The following is a 12352-nucleotide window of genomic DNA, read 5'->3' as shown; positions in this document are numbered from 1 at the left end:
CTAATTGCCTAATGAATTGAAAAATAATAATCGTATTTTACTTGACACACTGGAAGTCTGTTTCATTCTATCTTATTCCGTGAGCTGTATATACATACTGGAGTAACCCTTTCTTGTCCCTTACCTTCTCCGTCTCTATAAAAATATGTAATGGGGATGGCCAAACTGCGAGAATGAGTTAGGAGACAGGAACCATCTCCATCATACCTTCCCCATCGTATCTTTTTTTTCTTAAAAAACGATGGGGAAGGCAAGACATATATATACAATACTCCAATATGTAAAGAGCTCACAGAATAAGACAGATGAGACTTTCGGTTTTCAATATCAAGTAAAAGACGATTATCGTTTTTCAATTAAATTAGACAATCAGTCGATCCTCAACGTAACTATAAATATCTAATATCAATTTCCATTAATAATGTCAATTAATTCGCCATAATAATTAATTCATCTTAAATAATTTTGGTCACTAGGTTACAATTAACACATACGTCTGATTTCGGATAGAGCAAACGAAACATTTTTTTATCAATGTTAAAATTTTCCCTCTTTTTCGAATACTCTTTAAATTATATTTAAACTGTTTTTCATACGTATATATGTATAAATATGATATCACAAACAGAACACAAAGCTAATTTGATATCAAAATAGCTCTAAAATGAATTAAGAATTACTTTTCAATCAGTTTCATGAGTCACTTTAATATCATTTTGTTGACATTATCGTGATCTATTCCGCTTAGATTATAATATACATATATGTGTATACAAGTTGAGACATTTAAATTTTGAGACAGTTTAATATCTTGAATGCATTTTAGAAAAAAAAATATTTTGTGCTGTCATACAGACAGCGAAGAAGAAAGTTAATTGACAACAAAAAGCAACATAAAACGATTGGACGGACAACTATCTTCAAGATAGAAAAGAATGTTTTCTTGTTGTACTGAGTGGACAATCAGCTCCACGTAATATATCTTGAATATAATACTAATGTCGGTAGAGTACTTAAACTTTGATACTCATAACTCAGGAAGTTTACCATTACAAAAGAGATTATAATCAATGTTCTAAAAATGTCTTGCTCTCGGTTGTAAAATTATACAATAAAAAATGGAAAAAATTAAAAAGTTATTAAAAAGTATTTAAAAAATTAAAAAGTAACCTTCAAACGATTATTAAAAATCAAACTAATGATACCATATCTTACATGCCTTTCTAGACGATAAAATTTTTGCATGAAACATTTTACAATGAAAATCTTAAATCTTTTCGATCAATTTTAATGCATTATTTGAATGACCTACTCCGTGTGTGTGTGTGTGTGTGTGCGTGTGCGCGTGTGCGCGCGCATGCATGCGTTTATTGTATGTTATAATATATTTAAAACTTAACATTTAAAACGCTAAATATTATATAACATTTAAAAATATTTTTCATAAATTATAAATTGATTAATTGCAATGATAAAATATAAAATACAGAATGGAATTCAATGCAACAATAATTTTTTACAGTACATGTTACAATCTTTGTAGAGCATAAATCTTACTAAAGAAAAAATTATTACCCTTTCTCCATCAATATATAAAGAATTAAAATAACTTGAAAAAAAAATTAAACTAAAACTAAAGAATTCAGATTAATTTTTTCAAAAGCTGTCAAAAATCGATTAAGATGTTTACGTTTCTTATTTTTCGATTGTTGTATACACAAACCAGACTCATTGCCGTTTCAATGTGCCGAAAAACATATTTAAAAAATGTATGAATATATTATTTGACTGACCTTGCCTGAAACGTTACTATTTATAGATAAATTTATTGTAAATTGTATCTTTTACATTCGTGGTATATAAATGAGACAGTTGTGATCTAGAGACAAGTAAAGAACGATGTGTAAACACTGTTCAAATCATGACTAGAAATTGAGAGATTGGACTGGAATTTAACCAATCGAAATACAGTTCATTAAACTTGAGATTGGTTTTCTTTCTTTCGATTGATTAAATTCCAATCCAATCTCAATCTTTTGGTCTGATCATGGCTTTAAGAGGTTAATCTTTAGTCCGATCATGGCTTTTAATAATTTCCATTTTATCATAAATCTTCGACCCACTCATTGGCCCATTGAGAAATAGAAAGGTTTCGTTTACCTCAATATCGCAAATCTTGATCTATTTTATATTTTATATATTATATAATATTTATTTTACAAATATTTTCTAGTACTACATACGTGCCATTTCCTTTCCATTCTCCAAAAAATTGATCTTACCGCGAGAAAAGAGATCAAACCGAGCTAGTTATCGGGCTGATTTTCTAAGCGTGTGTGAATGAAACAACCCTCCACAGACACTCGATTATCTTTGGTACAGTTTTCTGTTTTTCTTTTTTTTTTTTTTTTTTTAAGGAGGTAGATAATATAGAACTGTCTTTCTCTCTATCGTACGAGAGCTAGACTTATGAAACGCGTACGATTAATAAATGCATCTCGTCTCGACCAAGGGAGAATGACAAAAAATCACTCTCTTAAAAATTAACATATTCGAGCAAATGATGGCTCGCCAAGCCAGACCTAAAAATGAAAATGCAAAGAGATCGTGGCGAGTAGACAGAAGTCGCCAACGATTCGAAGTAATCTGCAAGATAGTGCGGTAATTGGAAAAATCTGTGTATACATTCGCCGTTTAATCCGCATATGCAGTAGTAGTACATACTCGTTAGATTGATTCACGTGCATTTATAACATTCCGACGAGTGTTCCGCGACGAGTATTCATAATTATGACAACGTTAATCGCTGAGACTATAACGCCTACGATATCGGCAGCCGAACCGTTCGCGAAACCTGCCTGGCATTACAGTAAGTAATCGTAAAATCGTTTACGTAAATGCTATCCTTTGAAAAACAATCGATCAATAAATGATCGTACCGGTTCCTCCGGTTCAACATTGAATAAACTTCTTAATTTCGATACAAGATCAACGTGCGCACGGAGATAAATGTGTCTATATAAATCTACGCTTATCTACATGATATGAAGCTTCGAAAGCTCACTCGAACACCGCGAGATCTCGTCTCGTCGCGTCGGTGTGTAAGTATATAACAGCTAACAAAATTATGCGTTCCATTTGGTGACACAAGTTTTTGTCTTCGTTACTTTCTGAATGTCAAGAAAGATGGTGATGTTTGCGTCAACTTGTGTCACCCAATATGTGCATGCGTGTATACGTGCGCGCGCTTATATTTCACTTTTTCTACCTTTTTTTTTTTTTTTTCCCCCCCCCAGAAAAACGAGATACGAGCGATGCCCGAGCGTTTCACCGAAATTTCGCGACGCGATGCGATTCTCTCATCAGAGAAAATTAGTGATTGATTAGTAGAGAAACATTAGCGAGCCACCATCCTGGGTGCCTCTAACGAAATATCTGTCTGCCTTTAACAAAATATCACCACATATGTGCATGCGTATGATAAACTTTAAAGGTACAGACACAATAGAAGGAATAAGAAATTTCGTCTAACCGCGGTTTTTCGCTAAAAATTCTTAAATAAGTATTTGGAAAAGAACTTGTAACACGCGATACTCTTCATTTCGTTCTCTTAAATATCGTTTCAACTTTCAACGATATGAAGAAATGAGCTTTTCAATTAGGAATAATAAAGATTTTTAAATGCGATCGAACGTTGAGGTAGGATTAGCGTGTTGTTGGCCAAAATGGCGGGATCTTCAATAGAAATGATAGTAGCCGGAGAATTAGGAATAATAATTAATCGATCGTAATGAATCATAATGTGAGCGCGACTTTGACTAATAATAAAGAGGAAAATTAAGAACGAAAAGAAAGAATTCGCAATGTACTGCTGCAGTGATACATAATTCTATCGCGAAAGTATCATGCGAAAGTGTATATTAACAGTGATTTGTAAATCTGACGCGGTGCGATTGTACGAAAATGGTCCGATTGACGTACATTGTTGTACAGATAAACAATTGCATGACGCCGAAGACGAAAGACATTTCGAAAATCGATTTCGAAGACACGAGAGCGCGTAGCGATGTACATACACATGTACTTTCAACTATCGGAAGTTTGATCGCGCGCCTGCTACGATCTACCAAAGAGCGGAAAACAGATTCCGACATCATTCAATAAGGTTCAGTTTCCCGGTTTTGAAAAGTTTTCTTATAGAAAAAGAAAATGCGACGGGAGAACGCGATCGACGATGGCGCACATCTCTTTCGGAATCGAATCGTTCTTTGACTCGTTGCAGAAGAACTCGGATTAATCTTTCCACACGTAGAAAAGAAAAATCCAAAGATTCTAAGGCGTAAGTGCGCTCTATGCGAGTATTACTATTACAATTATTATATTAATTATTATTGGTGCTGATTCTCGTCGTTTTCCTCCTGCGATATGATGCTCGACCTGTTGGAACGCACGTCGAGATCCATTGCGAAGGGTTTCGTCGAGTTGCCGAGAAGCACCTGCGTGCTCTGACTGTCGTCGAGACTCAGCGAACACTCCAGCGAACTGTCACTGAAAGTACAGAAACAGATTTCTACTCGTCACTAGCGCCTTCGCGGATCGTCCCGGGCTGGACACGTGGTTAGTTCACTTTGACAATCGGTAACCGATTGAATTTACCTGACGATACTGGCGCGATCGACCGAACTACCGCCGCCAACGGTCGGCACCGTACAGTTTTCGCCATTGCACGGTCGCTCGCCGTTACTGCTGCAAGAGGAAGTTCTGGTACTGGTACTGGTGGTACCGGTGGCAGCTGTGGCGGCGACAGCTGTAGCCGTTGCCACCGCCGCTGCCTCCCGCATGGACGCTCGCCTAGATTCCTCGTGGCACTCGCACTTGCACTCTTCCGGTTGCACATAGTTGTAACCACCGCTGACAGTCTTTGCGATCTCATCCTCTGGCCGCGGTATCGTCTGTATCCGTTTCGGTGCTTTTCGCTTCTCTGGTATCTCTTCGAAGTTGATCCAGTTGCTCAGCCGTGCTGCTGCTGTCGCTGATGTTGCTGATGATGATGATGATGATGACGATGCTGCTGCTGCTGCTGCCGTTGCTGCTGCCGCCGTGGTCGCTGTTGATGCTGCTGTTGATGCTCTCGGTGGCAGTGGAGGTGGACTAGGTGATTTCCCTTGATTAGTAGCGCCTTTGCGGCCGCCATCCGGTGGCACCTTGCCCGCAAATTCTGTGAACGTATTCGCTGTACTGGTGTATTGCCGTCGCGGACTCTTCAACTTGAAGCTATCCTCTCGCGGCAGAGATATTTTCATCCGCTCCACACGCCTCTCATCCAGCGATGTCTGCATTACAAACTCATCCAACAAGGTCGGGTTTATTGGCGTCGTTGAGCGCGGTCTCTCGATTGGAATTGTTCTGATAACAAACAACATGATATAAATCTAGTTATTAATATAAATTAAAAATTGTTAAAAATTTATCCTCTATGTAATTTAATATTAATAATTGATTTTCATGTTTAAGATTAATATTGAATTACAAAGTAATTAAAAACTCGAACAAATAACTTTATATTATAATTTAGTATCATGTATGTACATACAATGGTATTCCGTTACAAAACCGACAAGTTTTGTCAACATGTACGAATGGTTAATTTTAAGCAAGAGTTCGTTTACATAATGGGTCGATTCTTCGTTCCCAAAATGTGAGCATTTTGTACAAGGCATGTTGTACAAGGCCCCATAATAAAAGCTCTTCGATTCCACGTGACAATCATTTGATTTATTGATATGAAATTATATTACCATTAATCACATTATAATCACAGTTACATTTATTTACACTCGGTAAATTATCTTCCTGTTCACAAGTATTATTTAAATTGTTCATCTTGCTGTAAGCATACCCAGTCTGACCTAGTTGCTCCAGTGATTACATTAGCAATATCATGACAGATGCTACCTGCAACTTCCGTTACCACCTGTTCTCCTCGTGTGCCTCCTCGTATTTCTCGCAGGAATGCAGTAACCGGATAGTTTACGTGTTCGGATGATGCTTCTGGTGCATTGGCATTTTTATTTCATATCTTAAGAACAAAGCCGAATCAATCCATAGTATAGTAATTCATTTGCTTCTTAGACTGATCATTTGCTTTTATCAACATGCTGATAAAACTTGTCAGTTTCCTAATGGAACACCCTGTATATTGTTCGCGTGTGTCGTGATTTCCAAATTTTTATTTGAAAGAATTACCTTACTTCCTGAAGTCGTTGTTTAACTGGTAGAATGGGTACAGCTACGCTCTTCTCTAATGGCAGGGTCGTCGGTACATATGGAAGATCCTCCTCAAAACTCTCCTCATAGAAGAGACCCTTTCGCTCGTCTGGTAGCTCCTCGGTTAATTTCTCGACCTTATTGCGAATAAACTCAATCTCCGAATCTCTTTCGGATTCGGAGCTGTTATGATCCAGATCGGATATCACACTAGGCGCTTTTACTAGAACTTCCTGTTCCAACGACTTGCCAATCTTATCATCGAGATGATCGAGTCTTTTAGTTTCTCGAGAAGGCTCGCCCGAGCTTACTCTTTTCTGTTGCATCGCTACATCGTCGCTTATCCTCTCAGATAGTTCTAGCTGCTGCTGCTGCTGCTGCTGCTGCTGCTGAATTTCTTTGCTTTTTCTCTTTGGCTTTGTTATGTCCGGTTTTTTGCCGGTAGACTCTCTTGACAAGCCACCAGGCAACGTTCGTAAGTCTGTCGATTTAATTTCCGATGTAATCGCCTGTTTAATATCTGATTTAACCGTAGTCGATGACTTGACTAGTGGCGGCGTTCCGACTATTTTGTTAGCCTGCGCACTGATCTTCGAGTCCCTCAACGAACTTTTTAGTGTATACGAATCTTTTGGCTCGCTCTGCGACAGCTGGCTATCTCTGGACGAACTTCTGGATGCAATTTGCGTCGCCGTAACTGATTCAATCTGCGCCTCGGTCCTAATCTTGGCAATCGACGATGGATGGTGCTCAATGGACACCTCTGTAATTATACTACCCGTATGCGGTCCCTCAGACTCGTACTCGTCCAATAGTTTGGTCGGTGTTTCCAATGGTATCGAGACACTCTCTGATGGCAAGGCTTCCTCGTAATTTCTGTCATCGGCATGCAGACTAATAAAGATCGAATCATCCTGACGATTCTTTTCCTTTTCCATGTTGAACGTAAACTCTACGTGACCGATGCTCTCTAGAGACGGGTGTTCATCTCCACTAGCGACTTCAAGATCGCACGAAGCCGCGATTGCCTCATCGTAGCTCTTCTTCCTTTCACGTTTCTTAAATAAACTCAGCGTAGACGAAAACACCCCTTTATTCTTTGAATCTTTTTTCAAGATCGAACCCTTGTCAACAGAAACTCTTTCGCGTGACTTTGAACGACTTCTCAAACTCTCCGTAGTGTCCTTCAATTTCGATGTCAGACTCCGTCGTGGCTTTGTGCTAGGTGATGGTGATTCTGGGCTCAATATGTTACCGTCGGCTCTAGTCTATTTAATTAATATAAATACAATGGTTATCGGTATATGATTCAGCAACTTAGTAGAAGATCATATATTAATATATAAAGTATGCAAAATTGTCGTTTTTTTTTTTTTAATCAAATTATATTTTAAATAAAAACTTTTAAATGTTTTAGGAAGACGACAAAACACCTCCTAAAGAAAAATATAATATATATTTGAAGATGATTATAATGATTATTTTACACACACAAGAATCACTTTAAAATTATTTAATACATCTCATAATTTATTTTTGAAAATTCAACATAATACAACTAATTTTCCTCTTTTCTTCATTAATTACTAATAAAAACCGCAAAATTGTATATTAAGTAGATTTTATGTATGTACCTTAAATAATGAAGCGAAACTACTTTTTCTAGATACGGACGATGGACTGGGTGTTCGCGAACCTTCCAAATCACGAACTTTTTGATGTCTCGGCAATTTGGGACTTCCAGTAAGACTACTTGTCGTAGGTGTCGTTTGAACAATCTCCTTAAAGTTTTGAGCTTTTTTCCTTTTGTCGTTAAAATCAAGTGTCGCAGGTTTCTGAACTTCTTGTATTTGAATCTTTGATTGATATTGTTGTTGTTGTTGCTGCTTCTGCTGTTGATGCTGTTGTTGCATTATCGATCCTTGTTGGCCCGACTTTTTGATGATTGGAACCTATCTCATACATATACACACAGTACGAGAAAAGATATAATATATTTAGCTTTCAATCTCGCTTTCAAAAGCAGATATTTACTTCTTATTCAGGAACATTTTAACGATATTTTCAATTTAGTATATATTCAAAAGAAATTCGTTTATATTTCGATTAGTAAGATTAGTAATAGATCAGAGAAGGAAAAAAAGTTTTAGGATATTTTTGTGCTATTACATGCCCATATTTTATTCTAACGATACAGAATTTTCCGATCAAATTCTATTTAATAAAATTCGATAATAAAACAACATATTTAATTTAGTTTATATAAAAAGATTCGAGAGAAAAGATCACGAGAGAAGACTTACAAATATTGCCTGGATATTTCTCGATAGAATGTATTAGGTAATTGAAAAACAAGAGCTTAACAGACAGAACCAACCTCTATATTAACTTTCTCCAGAAATCTTTTGGTAATTTCCACTTCTCGTTTGAAGATTTCCTTCCGCTCCTCACGACCGCGTCTTCTGGGCTTATCCAACGGATCCGGCTTCAGATTACCACCTACCATAGGCACTTTAATACTCTCGGGAATCAACGCCTTCGTAGTATCGGCCTCCCGCTTCAAGAGTATTTTCTCGAGATCATCGGTTTCCGGTTTCGACGGCTCTATCAGATTGTCAGCCAACGTCGGCTTGCTTCCGCAGAATGACGTCTCTAGTAGACACTTGTGAGGACTGGGAGATCTAAAGGGGAAATTCATCAACAACTCGTATGTTTTATCTTTCTCATATTACGCTGTATAATTTTCCTTAACAAAACCTTTCTCATTTTCCGTTAATAAACATTTGAGAAGGTCAAAGAAAATAATCAAGGAACTTTAAATTTTAAGCTTTGCGTATAAGTAGCAAATAATAATTTAAATAACACGATAGTTTTATTCTTTAATCAATTTCTGGCATATATCAATGTAGCAAGAGAAGCTTCAATTGCAAAGCAAAAGAAAGTTATGTTAATAATAGATTCTAGAGCAACGTTGCCGTTCTCGGCAACGTTGAATGAGATTTTCGAAAGAGTTACAGTTCGATTCTCTTAAAGAATCGAACTCCTAAAGAAATTTTTGCGCCAGTAGATTTTATATATATTGTATATATAATGAAAAAAATATGTTATATTGTTATATATATATATATATAAAAGATATTTTCATCTTCATTATTTTGCATTCTTTACCTGGAGGAAGTCGCCGACATAACCGAGAGTTTCCCCGAGACGCCGGAGCCTTGACTACCAACTGACGACAATCTAGATGTTCTACCGCTGATGTTGAGCAAACATATCTCCGAGCAATTACTGTCCTTGCGTTCACGATCCTGACCTAACTGCTTGCCGCTATAATCCGATTGGGATCCATCGGTCTCCTTTCGCTTTCGCCTTTTAGACTCCCGTTTGAGATCCTGTTCGTGGATGGGATCCTGTAAATCCAGCTCCTCCGTAGAAGACCTCAGATCTTGAGCGTCTTCTTTATAACCCAGAGTCAGCTTGCAACCGGACGGAGGATCCGCACCTAGAAATTCACGGGATCTCTAAAGTTTTCGTTCCTAAACGTTCTCCAAAAGTTTCTAATAACTTTTAAAGTCTATTTAGATTAAATCGGACGTTTAAATGTTACGAAAGATTTCTCCCTTCTTACATTTGATATCATCAATCGTCCGTATGATCGCCTATATATACGTTTGAACAATTTAACAAATCTATGTCATGTCTTCTCGCGCTTCCTACAAAATGTATGAGTATAGAAATGTATCGTTCAGCCATCCGAATTTTCCATCCGGCTCATACTTGAGTTACACACATGTCAACATTCACATATAGGTAAGACTTCATTTTTTTGTATACTTAATTTGCATTGCAACATTTTAATAACAGCAACATTTAGCCAGATATGTGTACAGAGAAGAACTAACACTAGCATTAGTTAAGCTTCATAGTTTCTGTATAGATTCAGACCTGTGGAAGACTCAAAAGTATTAATAGATAAGAAGATTGTGTCAGTAATGATCAAATGAGGAATTTGACAAGATTCGAGGCTTTAATGAATGATGTAATTTGTGCAGTATGTATATAATGCAAAAATCCACTAAATTAAATAATCGAGATGGACAATCGGTAGGAACAGACAATTTAATTTACATTTTTCTAGTTGAATCGATCAAAAGCTTGACTTAAGGAAATCTTTTTCAGAAACTATTCGAAATATGCACAACTTGTGCAAGCAAGTTCACTTCTTGTACCTGCCCAATAAATTATCAATTTAATTCGCCTTGGATACATGTGTTCGTTATTACATCATTGTGATTATTACATCATTGTTGTGTATTATACCATGTTGAACGTCGCAATTAATAAAAATTGGCAGCAAATGACAAGATTGAATAAATTCAAATAAAAAATATTTATAACACTCGCCGCGTTAATTAGACTGATTTATTAATTAAAAATATACTTAAAAATAATCTATTACATTTATAAAAATGCATTCGAATATTCTAAAAATATATATTAAATTGGCGATATTATGAATCTATCTGTTTGGTATTTGCACTAGTATACAGCTAACTAATGTACGTATATCTACAAAAATAATAGAATAGGTTGCTAAGAGAGTGAAATAAAATGCAAATATTGTTCTGAAATGTTTCAAAAATACTCGAAGATTATAACCCGATTACCTATGAAAAATGTTCAACTCCTATACACTTTAGGAGATCTTATTTCTAACCGAATCTATATCGTATATCATTAATATACGTTCTGCCATTAATTACGCAGCCAACGTTAATTAATTCATTATTAATTTTGAAATGATTATCATATTTCTCGAATAAATTTGTATTCAAAATATATGCATAGATTAATTTCGATCTCAATACTCTGCTTGCATTTTTTTTAAACCATTAATGATTATACATATATAATCATTACACATATATGTACATATTATTCATAATACAGTTACAAAGTCCAAATTATATCCTTGAACGATGCTTGATATATCTCAAAAGAATTATTAGGTATTGTTTGATCTTTACTATACCTCACACTTACTGTAAAATACTTATCCATTTATCAAAATCGATTAAATTAAATCAGTTTCAAATTTATCAAACTTATTATTTCACTTAAAGTTATGTGAATATCGTACTACCAAAGTGTCACGCAGTGCAATTGGTGCCGTTGAGCAAAGTATAAAAAAAACTGGAAACTTGGAAGTAAAACAATTGGTACAGTAGTTTGCAAAAGAGTAATCACCTGCAAGAAGCTCCCGTTCAGGTGACGAGTCCCTGGAATTACTATCCTCATGATGCGAAGAACTGCTTGCTCTACTGATATCAATTCGTGGCGTGCTAGGGGTCTTGAGCGAACTACCAGGCGTTGCCGGCGTGGTGACCTCGACGATACCCGGCATTCGCCCTGCCGCTACCGCCGCTGCCGCCGCCGACGCCGCCGCCGCCGCCGATTCTCCCTGCATTCAAATTCGTTTCCTGGTTTGTCGTAGCACAGTCACACGGGGTTGATTGGTTGGTTGTTGGGCTCAGGTCGCGGGCCAGCTTCTCGCAGTGACTCACAAAACTCACGGACGATCGAGAAGATTAATCTCGAGATCGCACACATACATCAGGATTCAAGTTCAGAATTTTAGAGAGATAAAAAGAAAAAAAGAAAGAATGATATAAGGAAAAGAGAAAGAAAAATAGAGAGATAAAGAATGATGGAAGGAGAGAGGGAGGGAGCGAAATAAAGAGACAGTAAGAGGGAAGGAGAAGAAGAGGGAGAAAGGGAAGAGAAAAGGGAAGGGAGAGAGATAAGGAGGAGGGTGGGAAAGAGAGAGGGGGAGGGAGAAAAGAGAATGGGGCAGGGAGGTAGTGGACTCCAAAATTAATTTTCTCTAAAATTTTTTGAGGTGGGAGGGAAGGGAAGGGAAGAGGAGAAAAAGGAAGGAAGGGGGAGGGCGAGAGGGCAGAGGGAGATGGGAAGAGAGGGGTAGCGGGGAGGAGGAGAGGGGTAGCGGGGAGGAGGAGAGGAGGAAGGGGGTAATGGGCAAAAGGGAGGAGAAGTGGGGGTGGAGAGGGGAGAGGGAGGGAGGGAG

General features: G+C 37.2%; 1 protein-coding gene across 6 annotated transcripts in view; it reads right to left on the bottom strand.

The window, feature by feature from the left end:
- Positions 1-2282: 2282 nt before the first annotated feature.
- The window catches only part of LOC108755872, a 17136-nt gene continuing 7066 nt past the window's right edge, over positions 2283-12352 (bottom strand). For 4 of the 6 annotated variants that reach the window (XM_018499249.1, XM_018499252.1, XM_018499251.1 and 1 more), the window contains exons 3-9: positions 11515-11728; positions 9436-9769; positions 8645-8948; positions 7902-8219; positions 6247-7535; positions 4657-5406; positions 2283-4548 (exon numbers count right to left, since the gene is read on the bottom strand). In XM_018499249.1, the coding sequence (XP_018354751.1) occupies positions 4389-4548; positions 4657-5406; positions 6247-7535; positions 7902-8219; positions 8645-8948; positions 9436-9769; positions 11515-11728 (3369 nt within the window). In that variant the 3' untranslated portion in view covers positions 2283-4388. Of the gene's footprint in view, positions 4571-4656; positions 5407-6246; positions 7536-7901; positions 8220-8644; positions 8949-9435; positions 9770-11514; positions 11836-12352 lie in introns of all 6 variants that reach the window. The other 2 variants (XM_018499253.1, XM_018499254.1) reach the window with 2 other exon arrangements.

This window comes from Trachymyrmex septentrionalis, unplaced genomic scaffold (assembly GCF_001594115.1).
Source record: "Trachymyrmex septentrionalis isolate Tsep2-gDNA-1 unplaced genomic scaffold, Tsep1.0 scaffold9, whole genome shotgun sequence".
Taxonomy (NCBI): domain Eukaryota; kingdom Metazoa; phylum Arthropoda; class Insecta; order Hymenoptera; family Formicidae; genus Trachymyrmex; species Trachymyrmex septentrionalis.
The sequence above is the reverse complement of the archived record's forward strand: the minus strand, read 5'-3'. Positions and strand labels throughout refer to the sequence as shown.